A 21,240-nucleotide genomic window follows, 5' to 3' on the forward strand; every position below is an offset into this window, starting at 1 on the left:
TGGGCTGCAGCTCAGGAGTTAATTGAAGATTTTCTTGGGAGAATAAATGTGCGCTGGCAAACAGACAGACTTCATTATTTACATCCTTTCCTCCCTATTTTTTTTCACCCTCTTTTTTTCTTAATTATGACTATTATTATTGTTTTTATGACAAGATTCTTGAGGCAGGAACTTTTTGTCTAACATGCTGTACAGTGCCCAGCAGGCTTCTAGGTCCCACTGTGATTAAGCACGTAACTCCAAGATTGATGGTCCTTTGATTTGCAGCTAATCCCGGGCTTTAACCACTGGAAAGATGGTGTCTAGCAAAGAATGAGCTACTCCAAAACAGAAATTAAAGCTTTTAAAATGCTCAGGAGCTCCATTTTTAACAGTGAGCATATTATAAAGAAGTAATTAAAAGTCATGCTTTTAAGTAGTATTGAGAAGTGAAAGAAAAGAGAGTAGATCATTTAGCATGTGTTGATACAACATAAATTACAGAAGCGGAAGCCAGCTAATGTACTAAGGGAATTACATTGTAAAAATTGTATTAGTTATGAATAGTTACATACCAGTGATAGATATGTCCGATCAGACTCTGCAGCTGTTGGTAAACTTGTCTTTTGTACAGTGTTAAAGACTGTGGAAGGAAGGGAAATCAGTTCCTCAAATTCACCTTTGACTGGAAAGCCTTAAAATCAACATTATTTTCTGCAAGGTATTCTATGGTCTTGAAGAGGTCAGGTGAACTGCAGGGACACTTACACGAGGAATGGCAGTAAGCATGGCACAATCTGCATAGATGGTTCACATCACACGCACAGATGCCAAACAGGGCTCCACAGCCAACGCATGTGCAGGAGATGACACCGCGTGCCCTTCAGAACGAGCCACCAGTGGGAGCGAGGTGATTTGTAACACTGTCAAAATTCAACAAACATTTCCCAATTTGATCACTAAGAGCACCTAAACACACCTTGGAGGAAGATTGTGGGTTAGAGAACAAAACCAAAAAAGCTAAATTCCTTTATTTACAAAATATTGGAAGTCTTACTTCAGAGGAAGTTTATTAAGAGTTTAGCAGCTTGCATAGCATCAACTGCGGTTCCAGGCAGGTCCCCCAGTAGTGCAGCCAGCCTTCCAAGATAGGCTGGAAGGAGGGAGAATCACTGGTAAGGAATGACCACACAAAGTTGTCTGTTCTTGAAGAAATGCCTTTTAAAAGAACAGAGTGACAAATGGGCCAAGACAGTAGTAAGTTTGGCTTGATACTGTTGATCCAAAGTCCCTTAGAAATGTCATCAAAAAGTAATTTTGTTTAATCTTTTCAAATGGTCTGGCACTTACCTTTAATTAATTACACAGTGATAGGTTTTAAACGTCCCCTGCTTTGCAGAACCAATGTATGTTAGTCCTCCTCCTCGCTCAATGCAACTTGGATTTAAACCTGAAAGATGTGCAGGCTGTAGGAGGGACTAAGTTGCCTCCACTTCCATTCATTGTCTGTATGGCCGCTTGCATTGCTCACAGTACAGCAGGAATGTTAATAACTGGATTATTAAGATCACTGAAGTTTGCCTCCCAGAGCAAGCTGTGTGCCCTTAAGATGATAGTACCACAAAATCCTAGCAGAACTGAAAAATTCTGGAGTATTTAACAGTCTTTGTTCCTCTGCTGGAAAAAAAACAGATGACAAACATGGGCCTTGGAGAACAAGAATTTATGGCAGAATTTCATGAGTGCTTTCTTGAATGTATAAACCACTACTCTTTATCTCTCCTTTCTGGCTGTGAAGAGGCACTATGTAGCCAGCAGCTATACTGCTGGCAACCTTCAGGACACAGCACAGCAGCAAAGTACTGGATTTGCCTTGGTCTGTGAAAGCAGACATGCATGAGGATTTCTTGGGACTAACCAAACAAAAACATCCACAAAAATCAGGATGTATAGCAGGAGAATGAAGCACTGTCTTAGTATCGCAGGGCAAACGTGGCATTCAGCCCCAGCAGGACCCTGTGCTGGCTGGCTTTATGAGTGCAAAGGAAAGCAAAGCCCAGTCTACTGAGAAGAGTAGTGTTCACATCAATTAACTTCTGACACTCACTAATCCCACATTAGCTCATATAAATATTAATACTACTTCAGCATGAAAATATCCATTTCCTTTCCAAATCTAGGTGCAGATTTGACAGTTCAAAACAACTTCCATAGGCTGGGAACTGCTGCTCTAGAAAGATGTAGTGACCTACATATACTATTTCTAAACCCACTAGTGCATCCTGCCTTAAATACCGCAGCAAATACTATTTCGGGAGTGCCAGAGGCCTGCCTCTGTTTCAACAGTGCCAGCAAGAGACTAAGCAAGGTGCAATCAAAATTTTCAGACACACAAGCATAATCTTAGAGTAAATTCATTAACATCACTGTGCACAAGAATGAAATATGGTCTACTGGCATTTTAGTGAAAATATCTCTTAAACTAGTCTACATAAGACTGAAAAGAAGCATATATTTGTCCAATATATGTGGAACACTAAGCAAAATAATGTAGTAGTTTGAATTAAAATTCATTGTTTTCTTCAGAGCACAGAAAAGTAATTAGTCAATGCAGTAAATTACCTCTGTGCTGTATTGTGAAATTAACACCCATATACATGAAATAAAAATAAGAATTTACATCCCTAATGAATAATTTTTATTAACTCTATCATTCCATGATCTGTTTTATTTTCCTTCTCCCATATGCCTCTCACCCCAAAATAACTCACTCTGCTCGAGGCAGCCACAGCACTCTATAGGCTTGACTAAAGAGGCAGGGAGCCCAGTCACTCTACCAGCAGCTCTGCCTTTCTCTTCATCCTCCTTGGTCCCATCTTACACCACGCCCTGCAGCCCTGTGTTCTCCCAAAGCAAGCCTGAGCCCTCTCCTGCACAGAGGTCAGGCCAAGACAAAACCCCTTGGCTATCCCAGCAGCCACACCAGGTTTTAGGCTGACCTGCAGTTGCTGGAGATGCTGAGGACTGGGAATGTCTCCATCACTGCTGGGTGTTATGACATGGCTGGGAAAACAATGTGCAGGGAATGATTTTCCCTGTGGTAATGTAACCTGAAGAATCACTTCAGATGTTGGAAAAATGTTACCTAACCCCCTCACAAAACTGTGCCTTGAAATACTTCTTGCCTATTATAAAGAAATCCCCATTTGCTCTCTTGGACCTGCTAAACTCAGGCAACAGTCTACCAGTCTGCAGAACAAGTCTGCCTTGTTCTCCAGTGTGAATGATTTATGATAACTTTCACACGTATTCACATGCTAAATCATTCACTTAGTGCTTGTACCTATGAATATCAGCTCATGAAATAAAGGCAAGGTCCAAGGCACAAACTGATGCTTGGCTGTATTTTAGAAGAAATAACCAATGTGAGAAAACAAAGACTTTCAAGGGAGGTGGCCCACACTGCCTTTCCATGCCTGGCGAGATACACACAGGAGGGCTTATGCTTATGTTGCTTTCCTCCTTCCTCGGAGCACACATATAAATCCCAAGCCCTGAGGGAGAGCTCATGTCACCTGCATGCACTCGTGCTTCCCCAGCAGAGCCAGCCCCAGAGTGCAGGCTACTCAGGGTGACTTCGGTGCCAAAGTCTTGCTCCCAGTGGCTTTTTAGCAGCCCCTGGCTCCCACAGGAGCAACTCTTCCTCTCTCCAAAACCTACAGAGCAAATTGCAGATAATAATCCTGAAAAGCCTGAAGACTGCCTTGAAACAGATCCAAATGCACGTGATGTATTTGCAGTTCAACAGTACCTAAATTAGCCACCCACAGCTGTGCCAGTCTACAAAAATGCAGGAAGTGACAGGCTGTCTACTATAAGATTTCTTCTACCTACAGATATGGCAGAGAAGAAGCATCATTAGTTCCACTATCCAGATAATCCATTTAGATTAAGCAAGATTTGGCTGCAGTTATTGTCCTGTATCAGAACCAGGAACAAGACCTGGAGACTCTACATTCCTGCTCAGTGCCTTGATCAGATGGCAACACGCGTGGTGCTATGTGTGCCTCCAGAAATATACATGCCACGAGCAAGGTGCAGCAACACTCACAGCACTACTCTTCATGTCATCAAGGACTGTCTAAGGATGTGCTGTGCCCACCAGTGCTGCAGAGAACCACATCATCTCAGTCAGGGCAGAAATGTCTTGAAACACTACCCATGGTGTATGAGACATGCACCATAAGCTATGACATGCCCCATGTACTCTTTGCACTTTGTAACACACCTAATTTTGTTGATACAAAGCACCAAGCCCTAAAAACAAGAAAGAGGGCACAGGAGGCCAAGGCTAGTAACGCTATTCTCCAGCAATAGAGCGAGATTTCTTGCTGCAATATAGCCAGATAATCTGAGAAATCAATCTGTGAACCATGAATCATGGTTCTTTGCAGAGAAGGAAGCCAAACTTCTCTCCCTCTAGCCTGTCTTCCTAAGCCTCTGAATAATATGGGCTTAGGAGATACTAATTTCTTACTGCAAATACCGCAAGAGGTTTAACCCTGAGCACATTAGCCAAGTCCAGTCAATTCAGCATGGGAGAAACTTCTCAGTACCCTATGAACACCCACATGCTGCAGCCAACTCCCTGTCTCTAGTCGAGGACAACTTCTGCTGCTTCCCATGAAAGGATGTAAAAAATGTGAGATGGTGCCTTCATGCTGCCTCTCAGCACCTGATTAGTCACAGGAGAAAGATGTCAGTTTGTTGGCACTGCTTAAACTTGTAAAGTGACACAGAAAATATTCCCTTTCTCACAGATGACTGCTCTTCCTCAACGACAGGAGCACACTCTCTCAACCTATGTAAGTGGCAACTGCCACATATTTGGGTTCACATTAAACCTTTTTGTCTTGATTATACAGCGCACAATCACAGTTACGGCTGCTGTGCAAAGTGCTGCACGCGTTATTGCTGTACGGAATCTCAGCAAGCACACGGAGCCAGCATGCTACGAATCTCTTCTGTTTGTGCAGAAGTCACCTGTATAAAACAACCGGAGCACAGACTGCTATTTTAGAGAAATTAGTGGACTGCAGAAATACAGCTCAAACAAGCCTGGGCAGAGATCACAGGGATAATCTTTAGGCAGACCCACTGTGCTTTTATTCCTTGGACATCAGCATTCCGCTGGCAGAAAACCTCCCAGTGCTGAGGTCAGGCAGGCAGAGCTTGTCACAGTTCAATACTTTCTTTCCAAGGGAGAATAGAGTCCTTGTGTTCAAAACAACAAACATTCCTTTTAGGACAATGCACCTCCATGCACACACACCCTATCAGCCCCGTCATTTTCAAAAATGAAGGTGAACCATCTTCATCGTTAATTGGGAGAATGAAGACCTTGTTAGGGAAAATTACCCCTGTCCAATGCTCTGGCAGGAGGGAAAGCCACCCCACAGGCTGTGCTATCAGGCTAGGGTGCTGCAGGGCTGTAGCGTACTTAACAGCAGATCTCGTCATGGGTTTACCCTGGCCAACACGCAGATAAGTGGAGCTGTGCTGAGCAGGCTGCTCTGTGGGAGAAGCCGACAGGAGGGAAGCACAAGCAGTAAACACTGCAGAGTCCTTACTATGCTACTTTGCCCAGATGGAATCCATGGGGTGGGGAGGGGGAGAAGGGATACAGATGGAAGATCCATCTTCGGCCATTTCAAGTGTTAAAAATAAGTGAGATATGTGCCTTAGGGCTCAGCAGATTGAACGCAGTGATTACACATGCTTCATGCTTTTTCACCTGGGCTTATGCCTGAAAAGATCCTGACCCTTTCTTATGCTACACGTTGCAATAGGATGGCCCAGCCAAATGTTGAAAATCTATTTAGTGAACATAATTTTCCCACACCAAATTAAAAATGTTCCCTCTCATGTCTATGCCTGCTGGTTTTCTAGCTTTTTAGAAATTTACAGCTGATATAAATATACTTTTTTACAAAAAAAACCCCAAAACCGCAGAACAAAATCAGGAGTGTTACAAGCGGTATGAGAGTTGTGTCAATCCTCTGAACTAGTTCAATAAAGACCATTCTATTGCTGTGAAAGACCATCTCAACTCTGTAGCTGCAGATCACGCTGAAGGGTCCCTGACAGCCAGATGAGAAAGGGTTCGCTAGGTACATGTCAGAATGAAGGCCACCTGCGACCAAGGACAGGTAGACACTCAGCTGAGTATCCAGAACCTTGGGCTAAGTCTCCCGAGGCAATTTCTTCATCAATCAGGGAGCTGGGACACGTGAATCAGCAAAGGCATTGAGGGTAGAGAGATGTGCAGAGCCAGTATGCACGGGTGCAATGTTCCACCGCCAGGAAACAACAGCATTTCAACATCCAACCGTCTTTTTGTAAAAAAGACAACCTGTAGAATTAAATCCAGCTACTATGATGCAGAACCTAATGACATGTGCTAGACAACCACCACGCTACTCACTGAAATGGTGCTATGCCAGCTTACAAAGGGCAAAACACCACTCTAAACTGCAACAACTTGAATCTGTTTCCTAGAATTGCTTTGTAGACTCAGTGTAGCAAAGTCTCATCCCTATAGACACAGGGAAGAGGCAACAGCCAGAAGCTATTTGGTGATCTACAGAAGAGCAATCACCGCAGCAGGACATCTGCAGTACATCATCTGCCAATGTGCTTGTGCACGGATGCAAAAGAGGATGCTTTAGACACATATGAGACGCTTGAAACACAAAATGAACCAGAAACAAAGTTTGGAAACCAATGGAACATGTTTGAAGGGGAGCAAGCTGATAAATATTTAAATTGCATTTTCTCGGCATTTTGATGTAGGATTTCGTTACCTGTTTTAGGATTGATTACAAAGAAGTTCTGGGGATTTCCACTTGTAATCCGGTAAGTCAGTTTTTCATTAGTGCTGGAGTCAGGGTCCTGGGCTTGGATCTGAATGACAGATACATCCTTTGGGGAGTTCTCCATGACGGCTGGGTAATAGATAGGTTCAGAGGTGAGAGGGGCATTGTCATTCACGTCTTCCACTTCAATATAGACTTCAATGGTTGTGTAGAGTGGGACAACACCATGATCAGTCGCATACACTGTCAACCAGTAGGATTTGGTTGTCTCCCGGTCAAGAATATCTGCTGTGTAGATAACTCCTGCAGAAAAATAGCAAGCAGAGGATCTTAGGAATATGATCAATAAAATATCACATCTATTTTCATTTGCTTGCACTATATAAATGTGTTCAGCACATAACACATGTTTCACCTTTTGAAAAAAATTAACTCGTACATAAAACAAAAACAGAAGCTTGAACTTGAGCCTTATTTCTTGAACCCTGCTCAACACTTCAATCCCAGGTCCCAAGAAATTCAGGGGGAGAGGTAAAAAGATGGCTCTTTGTAAGTGTCCTAATGTCATAGCCAATTCTTTGTTGTGACTGCTGCTGGCAGAATAGAAGAAGAAACACTATCATTTTCTGCTGGTGATGCAAATTTGCATAAACCTTGTTAGAGAGGGTATCACCATTGACAATGAATTGCACAAGAGGAAGTGGTTTCCTATTTCAGGCTCCTGCCAGTGTGCTTGCTAAAGAAGAAAATCTAGGTGACAGTTGAAAATAAGTCAATTGAAGTTCAGAAAAATAGACAGTAAATTTAATAATGAGATCACTCATTGCACAATGCCAAAATCCTGTGTAACAAGCAATCAAAATCTCACATAGCAGAAACTCTTAGACAGCCAGTATATCCTCTTTTATCAGGAGGAAGGAAGCGATTGTCTACTTTACATACTGGTGTAAAAAAACCAACTGCTGTTTTCCCATCCAATTCTAAGAAACCACCAGATAAAATGTGCTTGTGTGCAATAGAATGCATAGAGGCACTGTACCATCCTGTCTAGCCACCACCCCCATGCCTGCATAGTTCCTTCCATGAAAGACTTCTACACATCCCATTTCTGCCTAAAGTGATTTAGAAATCCATCCTCCTCCAGACACAAACACCAAAACCACGATGACTTTTGTAAAGACAGATATAGGGCCCTTAAACCAGAAACACTTTCTAGCACTATAAGACCTACTTGTATTTATATAGTCAAAACTGTCAGTGACCACAAATGTACAGAACAGCAAATACACCAGTACCACACGCACAACCACACCGTCATCAAAATAAGCAAATGCACTTTCCTATCATTACCACAGCACATATACCATGAACATTTTCCTCTCCTAATGCAGCATCAAGAAATCTTGGGCGACACATCAATACAGTGGACCTCAAGCTTGAGAAAATCTAAAAAAGACAGTTTGCAGATCATCAAGTCATGTCATTAGTAGGTGGAAACTGGTGGAGAAGTTGAAGGGCAAGACAGGAACATAGGAATCCTGAACTTAGATGTGCTCGATGCTATTTAGAACAACATTATCAGTTAGTCATTGAGGTAAGAGGTGCTCTAAGATCAGCACTAATAAGGGACGTGCGTGTCTTTTTGGCTTTTGGGGTTTTTTTAACTATCAGACTGCACTGAAAGTTTCTATGACAGCCTGAAGTCTTAGAAAAGCATTAAAGACACTGGGATAGGGAGTGAGGTATTTTGTTCAGACATTAGGCACTGACTGCTAAGGAAGGTGTAGGCTCCACGTTCAGCCACTCTGCAGAGCACAGGCTACCAAGAAGGGATCCTCCTCACCAGTCCTACCAGGCATCCTTCTTAATAGGGTTTGTAAAGTTCAGATCTAATTTATCTGCATTATTCGTCAGTCTTGCAAGTTATGCATCAAATCTGGCTTATTAGATCATACCAGAAATTATTCCCTTCATTATACTGGATTCAGACAAGACCTTTGATTTAAAAGTTAAACTGGTAAGCCTATTCCATTTCCTGAAGAGCATCCATGCAAAGGATAGACCTGTGCTCCTGAGACATAAGCAGAAGGGTTGGACTCGATGGCCTGATGGAGCTTCTGATGTCTAACAGCCTGGGTGCAAACTTCCCCAGGCATTTCACAGCAGAAGACATTCTATACTGAAGTTTACTGGCAAACTTACTAAATTGCTTTTCTGAGGGGAGCAGCAAGAGGTGAATGATGTAACTTCTGCCCTATGGGACTACCACCCTTGGTAGAAGACAGAGAAGCCCACAAAGCGAGAAGGCGTGCTGCCTGTCCACAAGGGAGTCAGGGTGGGGGCCCCGGGTCCTGACATCCCCCATCCAACTCTGCTTTGGGCAGGAGGCAGCACAGAACACATCACACCATTACAGAGAAGTCTGATGTTTTCTTGCACTTATCTATTGACACATCTTTTTTAAAATTTTCTAATTTTTTTTCAATCTTGGGATTTTTTAATTATGTTTTTAATGCTAGTTTGAACTGACAAGGTTTTCTTACCATTTGATCAGACATATAGAGATGAAGGGGAAAGAAGAAGTATCAATTCCAGCCATCTACAGTCTTGGGTCTTTTTCTACTAACAACAGATCCATGTTCTTCTTGCTCAGACATATTATTGACCCAACAAAAGTGAGCAACACAGCACTGGAAGACGAAGGCAGAGTGCATTCTAAATATTCTTGACAGCAGCAGCCTGTGCTACATAATGACTTTCTGTAGAAACATGGGTGAAATATGTAGCAAACTGTGATGAAAATGCCTAGAAGTCCAGAAGAGAAATTACATCGCAGGGATGAGAAGACCCTACAATAAATGACACCCCGTGGAAATAAATAAATAAATAAAATAAGATCCATATGGGCAAGGATGAGGCAAAAAAGTTGAACACTAGCCCTTGCAGAGATGTTGATTTATTCAGAAGACAAGAAGACTTACATTAAATCTTTAAACAAAATTTGAAATAAGTAGAGTTACCCTCCAGTAAGAGCACAGAAGGTTTCAGCAGATTAACCTCTGTTTATGAAGCTGAATTTCACCAATACTGAGTTGATAATAAATCTATTTTCTGAGTCATTCCTTCATTTTACAACTCCTGGCAACAGCTACTTTCCATTTCTGTATTTCAGAAGGAAAGGATCATTGAACAAGTGTTAGCAACTGCCAAACAGGTCTGCTACACTGGCTTTTAGTTTTGATTTAATAAAAGGTCCCAGATATGAATTAATTCCCTTTCCTCAATATAGCTTGTCATTTCACTTGTCACCACCCCGCAGCAGCTTGGTAAAATAAGAGGGTGGTCATTGTTCGCTTTCAGGTTTTCCACGTGGAAAACCTCCTGCTGTCCTGGCAAAACCTTCTATCACACTCTTGAATGTCCTGCAGGAACTGCCTCCTTGCTGTCTACCCAAATATGAGTGTAAAGTTGGTACCCACAAGAATATACATGCTGCTTGAATATTTAACCAATCTCTCTTTGTAGGTATGACTGACACCTCCCAGATGGACGTCAAACTTCATCTTCATACAAAGTGTTAACTCTGAAGACTAATGACACCTGATTATCAGCACTGCTTCTTCGTCACTATGCATCAAAGCAAAAAGGCTGATAGATCTGGCATGAGGAGCCACAAAAATATTCCCTGAGGAAGTCCCTAGCTAGGTTCTCACTGAGTTCAGCTAAGTGAAAGCATAGGAAAGGCTGAGACTATCCCTGGATATGACTCCAACAAATTCAGAAAAGACCTCACGTACTTCAAAGCTTATAGATATTAACAGATACTAAAGAAAGACAGAAGTTTGTTGTCAGGACCAGGAGAACAGAGGGGAGGAGAGGCCTTTAGGAGCAGCTCTAAGGCTTTTCTTGGATGGTTTCTGTGGTGCACTCTTCCCAGCTGCTTGCTAATTAGAAGAGAGTAAGAACAAGGTAATGACACCTGAGCTAAACAAAACAATAAGAAACACCAGTAGAGATCTTGAAAATTTTAAAGTGATTAAAAAAAAAAGAAGTTCCAAGATTTTGCAGATGACTTTCTAAACGAGAAGGAAAACCAGATGTTCCCGTCCACTGGGACGCTACACCACGGAGGCAGTACAGCATTTCTACATGAGGCAGCTGAAATCCAACCAAGCAGTTGTAAAGCAGCTCTTTATGTTGCTTTCGGCCAGATTTTGCAATATCCCTGAAAGATTAAAGCCAGCACTTCCTCAGGCCTGGGGAAGTTTCAGAAATAAAGCCAGCTATCAATCCAAAAAGCAGTGGCTACCGATATGCTTGCCACTGCATTCCTTCAACAACAGTTGCTCTATGTGAGTTGCCAAGCACCACGTGCATTACAAACACTGTAAGTGAAAAATAACAACAGAGTGCATTAATCTCTGATTAAAATCCTGGGCACATTTATATGTAAATTCAGTGCAGCCCTTGGGCTCGGCAATACGCCAGCAATGCAAAGGTTGTGAGCTTGTTTCTCTTAAGGGCTTGTTTTCCTTTTTTCCCCAGGAAAGTAACAGGATAATGTTTTGTGTATGGCTCCTGTAAGTGGCACACAGTGAGACGCTGCATTACGATGGGCAAAGAGAAAAAAAATAAGAGGAGTGAGAAGCTAGTGGCTATTAAAGTGGCTCAGAATCAGCAAACTGTATTTCTTTCCTGCCTTTCTCACTGATTTCCTGTGCATCTTTCAAAAGAGCCCTTCAAATGATGTGGTCCACTAAAAAATAATCTTAAAGTTATGTATTTGCTATAGTTACAAGAAACCTGAGAGGCTCTTAAAACTAAAGGAGTTTCAAGAAAAGCATTATTTCTTTTCTCACCTCTTCTTTGCTCCCTGTTTGTTTACTTTAACACATTTGATAGTACGTTGTGTATAGATCCCATGATGAATAGACCTGCCACAAATCTGCGAGCGTTTATGGGAGCTGTCAGTCTGGGTGTTTATGTAAGTGCCCATTGCCCTGGATATCTGCTTTGCACGTGCATTCCTCCTAAAAGTCAGATCATCCTTCTTAAACACCCTCAGCAGTAAAACAGTAAAAAGACTTCAATTCTGGTTTGATTTTTTTCAAGGCAAGATTAAAAGACAACTTGGTAATCCATAAGAAGCTGGACAAGCAAAAGACTGAGGAGAGTAACAAGGCCCTTTAACCTAGCTGAGAAAAGCAAATTGAGGCCTGATGGCCAGGAGTTGATAGCAGAAAAAGGAGAGTACAAACTAGCTGAAGCAACTGCTTGCCAGCGAAGGGCCAGAATTGCCTATGATTTGGGGTCTGGGCACTGGGATGAGACAATATAACCTATTTTCCTACCCAAGTAATTGCCCGAGATGCTAAAAATAATGTACCATGTGACTCTGCTGAGTGACTCAGTAGTCTGTGTTATAAAAGTTGCAGCGTAAGTAGTCATACACTTGCAGTTTCAGCAAATGATGAACAAGACATGAGGAAGTTCCTGCACAGACAGAAAGAAGACTGACTTGGAAGTATCTACTATTCTTCCACAAACTTTTATGACGCAGAAGTACTACAGAAAATACCTTAATTATCTCTTTTTCAATATACCACAGTGGTTTTGCAATGGGACATCCTACTTAAGCTCTTCTCAGTCATTCCATTGAGAAGAGCCTCAGTGACACTATGTTGAGTGTTTTTCTCTTTCAGGAATTTGAGCTAATTGCACAAATCTGCATCTCATACTAGGAAATCAGGAATGTCAAATAAAGTGAGTAGCCCACTTATTCCTAGACCTTGACCCAGAAGTGGCCATAGAGGAGGGCAAGAGGCAGCAAAGGCACAGCTCGTCCTCAGCACAGGCTGCAGCATGGGATGGAGGTGACGCTATGGCAGCAGCCCTTCAAATACTCCCAGATGCCAGGGTGCAGCATGCCCCTTCCCACCCAAAACCAGCTCCTCACTAGTGCAAATGCAAGATGTAGTGGTTAAAGTAGATAGAAAAATGTATAATATTTAAGGTAACTCAAGGACTACGGGCAATGGGTGCACTTTCCTGAATCCAGCCCCCAGGGTACCTGCAAACTCACTCTCAACACGTGCAAGTGCAACTTCAGCTTCTAGCATGGGAAGGGTGACAAAAACACATTCCAGATCCCTAAGTCTGCTTCACCCTTCCTCAGCTTCAAAACAAAGGGGCTCACTGCAAACCAGCTACAAAACAGAGGCTGGTTTAACCCCAGATAAAAACGACAGGAATGAGGCAGTCAGGAATGCCTACTGACAGTGAAGTACTCAGGGCTCTGTTTCATCCTTGAAATTCAAAGGAAGGAAAGAAAAAAATCACTGTTTCCGAAATGCTACTAATTATTCATGACCCTCATCAAAGACTTCGTAAGTCTCATGCAGTAAGCATAACACCTTGCTTGTCACCAAGTCATCAGACAAAGGTCTTCACTTGCATTGCCTTGCTGGGAAAAAAAAAAAAAAAATAACACATTTTTAGAAGAAAACAGCTTAATAATGATTTTTTTTTTGAAAATTTGTCACTCTATAACAGAGAGGGAAGAAAGAGCTTTACACACCTCATGCAGCTGCACCAAGATAAAGGTTTTACATATGCCTACTTGTGCCTGTGCCCCTGAGCTCCAGCCATATCCTGTCCCCACCGCCGATTGTACAGGGGGGCCATGCAATGATTTGTGAGTTTAAATGCAAATGTCAGAGCTAATCTGGACTCCCTGCATTTAGCAAAGACGTGATTTTTGAAGGACATTTAGCAGAGACCTAGAGTAGGCAATAAAAGTTTAAAAATGCTGCAAACCCATTATTCATCAAACCAATTAATGTAAAATCAACCAAAATGGCATGATTTCTAGACATGAATTTCACACTCAATTAAGGAAGAAAATTTATGATTTCAAGAAAGCTAACATTATGCCTCACCCATATATTGTGGGTTTTTTTTTTTACTCAGGTCCTTCACATAGAATGGCTCTGTATGTATAAAAGCAGAGTGCACACCTCTTTTAGGAAATATTTATTTCATTGTTTCCATTAAAGGTAAACTGTAAATATAACCTACAGAATGAAACAATTTTAGCGTAACGAATCATGAACCTGAGCACCAATGCCAGACTGATTCAGCACACTGGGGCCACCAAAGCCAGTGGGAATCAGAATAAACCATACATTATATTCACCCCTTTTCTAAGACCTCTGAAGCCATGAATCATCAATGCCAGTTGTGTATAAGGGCAGCGGTATCACATCAGCCACAAACTCAACTGGAGCATGAAGGAGACCAATCGCTCATCCCCCCCACCGCTTGCAGCCGGCAGCTTTGAAAATCAGGCTCCTTACTCTGATGATTAAATGCTATTTCAGTGCCTTCATTTAAGCCCCCCCATTGTGCAAAGTGTGGCCTTCTGTTTTTATTTTATTGCACAAATTTTGTAGGCTTTAATGCATATTAAAATGCAAACCCAGCTCCAATTGAAGCAAATGGAAATATCCCCATTGACTTAAATGGAGATTAGATCATGCCCAGGAATGAGTCCAAAAGCAATATTGACTCTGTGAGGCTATACATACCTAAAACTTCCTAATATTCTTTTGTCTGTTCAAATATAAAATATATATAATAAACCATGTTTGTTAAAAAATGCAAGACAGGTAACACTCCTGTCTAGGGCTTAATTCTTAATTTTCTCTTTCTTTCACTTATGTTTTGAATGTACAAATTTAGTCTTACATAAAAATGCAGCTTCTGCAGTGCATATTATGTCTGAATTCCCAGAGCAGTAAAGGAGAATTAGAAAACCAATCCTCAGCAATGCTATTTCCAACGACACCGGGTTAGCCTGCAAATATACCCTTTATCATGTTATTACACACAATATCATGAATATCACAACCAGCCAGGATCGTGATGAGGACATTCAACACATTAACAATTGTAATATATCTGCATGTAATAGAGAAGTAGGTAGATAATGTACAGGTTTACAACTCATGCTGCCCACTTCAGGAGAAGATCAGTTTTGAGAGTATAACAAGAACCTGAAGGGGCCATGGGACCCAATGAGATGCATCTACAGGTCCTACCTTCCAGTACCTAAAGGGGGGCTACAAGAAAGGTGGAGAGGGACTTCTTACAAGGACATGTAGTGATAGGACAAGGTGTAACGTCTTTAATCTGAAAACCAGTAGATATACATTAGATATAAAGAAGAAATTCTTCACCTTGAGGGTGCTGAGGCACTGGAACAGGCTGCCCAGTGGCTCTGTGGATTCTCCATCCCTGGAAGTGTTTAAGGCCAGACTGGATGTGGCTTTGGGCAACCTGGTGTAGTGGAAGGTGTCCCTGCTCATGGCAGAGAGGTTGGAACTAGATCATCTTTAAGGTCCCTTCCAACTGAAACATTTTTATGATTCTGTGGTTCTGTGATGTGCTACTGTGTATTTCAGGGGTGATTTAATGGGTGGGCTCTTTCCAAAGGTGAGACCACGACTGCTGTTGGTATACTGCAGGGCTGTAAACTGCTTCTGCAAGAAACCACAACCACAAAATGGATTAGACCACACAGTCAGTTGGTCTGAAATCCATATCAAGTATGTATGGAAACTTCCTCTGACCTTTGAGGTCTTGGGCCAGCCAACACCCCAGCCAAAGTCAGGGATACTTGTTATGACTTGGATGCACAGTGCAATTTCAGATCAGGTCTGCCAGTGGTCACTAAATCAGGCACAGCCCCACCAACACAGCTTGCATGGGCACGACCTTAATACAAGGCTGGAGATGGTGTCCTGCCTGAGCACCAACCCTGGTGAGCTCTGCCTCTGACTGTAAAATACAAATGTAACTTCATTTACTACAGGTAGTGGGGAATTTCAACTAATTAAAAGCGATAATCAAGTTTTGGTCTGGCCAGTGCCTACCAAAATGAAAATAATAGTTATAAATATGTATATATTTACATATTTGTAGATATTCATATATATATATATATATATGAATATATTATTTTCCACAAATGTATGAATATTTATCTATAACATCCATATCTATGAATACCAACAAATATGAATTGTGTATATATATATATATTCATATATGTATGAATTAAGTGATTCAAAGGGTAAATGTTGCATACTGAATGAGCAGAGCCACCCACCACAGGGACTGGGCTTTCTTAGGGGTCTGATTGCAGCTCCCTGGTTCTCCCAAAGCAGACACCAAGGCTATGGGACTGCTGCCATGAGGGCAGACTTTCCAGTAAAACAGCAACTTAACAGCTTTGGAATAAAGGCACATCTCAAGTTAGGTGCCTGACCTTCCAGTTTACTTATATTTTGATTTTTGAGGTGAAAGTCTTCCCTCTTTACCATCAAATGACTTAAATTCAGTGCTGTGGGTTTCCTTTGCTTGCTTTATCTGGGGCTTACAACTTCACATCAAAATGAGCTATCACTTAAATACAACATCTTCAAGGTCACTTACACATCAATTTCAGAGCAATTTTCCAAACATATCATCAAGACACTGAACCAGAGGCTTAGCGAAATAAATTCTCTATCTTCTTCCATTTATGAATTAAATGAAATCAGATGTGCCAACATTTTCACCTGACTAGGCTTTATTATGGTTGCTGTATCCTCCGTCACATCCCTCTACTTATTTAAAGTAATATCCATATTTATCTTGCTTTAATATTTTCTGCTTGGGTGAAAAAAAATAATAAAAATAATCTAACATAGATAAACAAAAATACACAATGGACAAGTCTGGAAGAAACACATTGCCTTCAAAAGCACAAATACTATAAAGAAACTCTCATTTATGAATAATCTCTGTCAAAGCTTAACACACTCTGTCACTGCCAAACAATGCAATAAAACCCTGCAGTAAAACCAGGCTGAGAAAAGCCCTAGTGATGACTAAACCACTGCCATGTACCATTTCCTACTCATTGTAAGCGCTTGAGAACGGTGATACAAACCGTGACACTGCTCTGACAAATGGGATGTGCTGTGAGCCCTCACGGCTTGAGCTGTATCATTCAACTTTTACGAACATGGGCTGCTGCTGGCATCCTTTTACCCAGATGGATCCTTCCTCTTCAGTCTCAGAGGCACAGCAAAATACACTGTCTTTACGGGATCAACTTTTTGCTATTCACTGGAAATGTGCAGGTTCAACTTTTCAGCCAAAGTAGCAAGAAAATCAAATGGAAAGTGCAATTTTGCTGTTGTGGCAGGTGTCATGCAAAATGCAGATAGCTCAAGCTTTTATAAAGGTTTGTAGGAAGACCTACTATGGGAGTGCATTCTTAATGTAACTCAGGAGAAAAAACAGTTGATGCTATAATTTCGTTCTATAGACTACACTTCTTCTTTTATATGCTTGTTTTAAAACCCTTATGGTTACTGGATTTCCAGACACACATGAATTACAAACTGTGAATTCACTTCAATATTATAACCCCTCTGTATGCGTTAACCCCTCTGTATCTGTTTGTCCACACAGCAAATGACGAGCCCCGCCTTGTTTTCCAAGCACCATTGGGATTACAAAACTCTTGCATGCCCTGACAGGCTGAGACAGTTGGAGTTGTTCAGCCTGGAGAAGAGAAGGCTCTGAGGAGACCTTATAGCAACCTTCCAGTACCTGAAGGGGCTACAAGAATGCTGAAGAGGGACTGTTCACAAAGGCTTGTAGTGATAGGACGAGGGGGAACGGGTATAAACTGGAGAGGGGCAGATTTAGGCTTGACATAAGGAAGAACTTCTTGACCATGAGAGTGGTGAGATACTGGCACAGGTTGCCCAGGGAAGCTGTGTTTGCCCCATCCCTGGAGGTGTTCAAGGCCATGTCAGATGGGGCTCTGGGCAGCCTGATCTAGTGGGACGTGTCCCTGCCTACGGCAGGAGTGTTGGAACTAGATAGTCTTTATGTCTCTTCCAACCCAAACTATCATATGATTCTATGATTCTGCCCATTTCTGCAGCCTTCCGAACCAAACAGAATGTGAGGATAGTACTAGCAGAAATCCTCAAGTCACGACCAACAATGAAAGCTGTTAATCCTCAATAATAACCAACTGTACAGAGGCACCTTTTCACAAACGGCCTGGCTAATGCCCAGAGTAACCCAGATTTTCTGTAGAGATCAAAGTCTGACCCATGAGACCTTTTCTGGGAGAACCAGAAAGCTATTTTAAAAAGAAGAGTTTGCACACGGTTATTTTAGAAACCAGATCAGAAGCAGAGCAAAGCTGAAGCAGGAAGAAGAGATGAAGGAAAAAGGCAAAGGGTGCTTAAAAGGATCCTGATAAAAGTCCCGGAAAGGGACTTCTGTGCACGGTCCTCTTCCTTTAAGCAGAGATACAGTCAAGGGATATCGTTTTGGGAATCCATCTGCTATTTTGGGAGTCTTTCTGATATTTCTGTGCCAATCTGCTTCAGCTGTCAAACTGCCCTGGACAGCAAGTGGTCCCTCATGCTGACCTTACCTAGGCTTAAGTACAACATAAACAGGCACTGGCTCTTCTGATGGATCTCAGTACTGAGGAGTGTTGGTCCAGAGTGGCTGGCCAGAGCAAACAAAGGCCTATTTGGAATATTCCACCTAGTAAATGTCTTTCACATTTTAGTTATATATTATAATACCGGAAATAGCGTATTTATATAGATTATACTGTAAATAGAATCATCTTACACCCCCTGCCAATGGGCAAACCTACGGGAAGAGCAACAACATTAACCCCGAACTCTGCCTTTATCTTTCTCTCTATCCAAACATAAACCCAGAGAAGCAGTCCAAAAGGAGAGAGCACAGAGAAAGTATCATAGCACCATTTAACCCCCCTGCACAGGACAGCCGTGTTTCCTCCGCTTGGAAGTATTATGCGTGACTCTGGAGTCTACTTCACAAAGCATGTCAAAAACCTGGAGAAGATGTAAAAAAATTAGAGCTCCCCAAACAGTATGAGGAACAGAGACAATGATTTACAGCAAGAGAGTTTAAGATTTTGATCTGCTGAGCTAAAAAGAAGATGAGGAGGAAACTTGATTTGAAAACCCATGTAGTTTATGGGAAAACATTACTGGGAAATAAAGGGCTCTTTAATCTAACAAAATAAGGTGGAGCAAAATCTAATGATTAGAAACTGAAGCCAGGAAAAATAAAATTAGCAATCAGCTTGATATCCTTCTTTATTATTTATTTTTTCTAAAGCGGGTGATTAATTCCCAGAATAATTTCTTCCTATCTCTAGGCATCTGGAAATGAGGACTAGAAGCTGTTGGGGAGAAATATTTCATGGCAAATGCATGCTGTGCTTTAGTTAGAGAAAGATTGCTCAGCAAAGAGGTAAAGAAGCGATATGTAATAGACAGTGATATAAAAAGGATGAAACTAAATGTCCTAGTCTCTTCTGACTTTAAGCACAACAAATCTCTGAACACTGTGAAACAGCTGTTTTCTCCAAGGATCTTGGAGAGAGGAGGTTCACTGGATGGTGCTGGGCTGCTGCAGCACTCCCAGCCTGCTCAGATCCACTTCCACAGTCACTGTTTTGTTGTTCCAACAGCCACTACATGGATACGCTTTCAGAGGGGAGAAAATACATCTAGCAAAAACCAGCTCCTGGTATAAAGAAACTGAAGACTATGCTCTAGAGATGTGTGCAGTAGAAGCAGTACATCTGCTGGCCATGAGCACTGGTAAGCCTGAAGCAATGTCTACAACTTCCGTCCAGGCTGAGGACAGGAGTTCAGTTTCCCTTGTTGAATGGACATGAGCAGCTGTGGTCACACTCCTAAGCACAAGAATGACTCTTACACCCCAGACCTCTTTCACTAATGGGGAATTGCCCTGCACAAAGCAGTCCCTTTTGCAGAGACACCTTTTGCAGACGCTGAACCTCTGCAGGGAAATTACACCGTCATTCCGTTATTAACCAAGGAGGGCCACAAACATCTGTGTATGGCTGCTGACTGGTGGCAGATAAGCTGATATCTACCACTTTCTACCCTAAATCACACAGCCAGCTCCTGATGCCCTCATCTGAGCTAGCAAGCTAGAAGGCGACTGGCAAACTTGGTCTGGCTCTTCCATTAACTGAGATCTGAACTTGCAGACCTGAAGAACTAGCAAAAGGTCAGGATGGACAGTCCAGTCCTGGACTATACACTGAATTTGACTGTAGTCTTATCCAAGCAACTGCAGAGTTTAGTCTTTCTTTTGAAGCCCAAATGAGGAGACTGAGGAGCTGCCTATTCAGAAATCATCAGCTTCCAAGTCATTTTTGCAAAACTTGACTATCTCAAAAATCCTGCCTTGCATGTAATGCAAATACACTCACCTCCTTTAAAACTTTAGGGGCTTTAGAATGGTCTTATGTTGTGTAGAAGACAGTAGGCTGCTCCTGCAACTTTCATTGAGCTTCCTTTTCTCATTTCCCAATGTCTGTCCCAACAGCATACAACTTTCACCAAAACAAATCATCAGTATTCAAAGATAGTTCACAACTAAGCTGACTCTCTCAAAGTATGGCAAAAATATCCACAGAAACTGCCAAGAGCAATCACGGATGCTTCTAAGTATCCTTCTAACAGCAAAATCTCTGAAGACAGCTGTAGGCTTTGCAAGGGAGGCACCTCACCTACAGTCGCATCTGTGATTGCAAAAAGTGAAATAACTAGAATTTATTTCCGTGTTGGATTTTTTCCAAAACCCCTTGAGCAACCTCATGGTAACTCTGCAGGAAAAAAACTGTACATGTTCATTAAGATAATCAGAACTTCAGTTTTTTCAGCTTGAATAGAGGAAAAGGAGCTGGGCTTCTAACAGCAAACCTAGCACAGACTCTGCACAAGCAGACTATTATTGTACTTGTGTTCCACTCTCCATACTCTGTGTGAGAATAAATCCAAGGGTGAAAGAGTATATGGGAATAAGCTGGATTATATTAGCAGAAAGGGGACACGAGGAGAGGCATTGCCTTCTATATCAATGACCAGCCAGAGTGCGTGGAATTTTGCCTGGAGATGGATCAGGAGTCAACCAAGAGCTTACGGGTCAGGATTAAAAGGAGTACAGTGTCAGGTGACATTATAGTGGGAGTCTACTACAGGCCACCAGACCAGTAAGAATGAGTGGATGAGGTCTTCTATAGACAGATAGGTGCAGCCTCACACTTACAAGCCTCAGTTCTCATGGGGCACTTCAACCACCATGGATTGAAGGGAGGGACAACACAGCAGGGCTGTAAGTTAGTAATTCAAGAGGTTCCTCAAATGTGTTGATGTCAGCTTTCTTCTTCAAGTGATAGAAAAGTCAATGAGCAGAGATATCATGCTGGACCTTGTTCTCACCAACAAGGAGGGGC

At 42.0% G+C, this 21,240-nt stretch overlaps 1 protein-coding gene across 1 annotated transcript in view; it reads right to left on the reverse strand.

The window, feature by feature from the left end:
* FAT3 (FAT atypical cadherin 3) overlaps positions 1-21,240 on the reverse strand; it is a 423,022-nt gene that overhangs the window by 220,438 nt on the left and 181,344 nt on the right. Inside the window, exon 3 of the mRNA XM_054088271.1 lies at positions 6,843-7,157. Coding sequence (XP_053944246.1) covers positions 6,843-7,157 — 315 coding nt within the window. The remainder of the gene's footprint in view (positions 1-6,842; positions 7,158-21,240) is intronic.

This window comes from Cuculus canorus, chromosome 1, assembly GCF_017976375.1.
Source record: "Cuculus canorus isolate bCucCan1 chromosome 1, bCucCan1.pri, whole genome shotgun sequence".
NCBI classification, from domain to species: domain Eukaryota; kingdom Metazoa; phylum Chordata; class Aves; order Cuculiformes; family Cuculidae; genus Cuculus; species Cuculus canorus.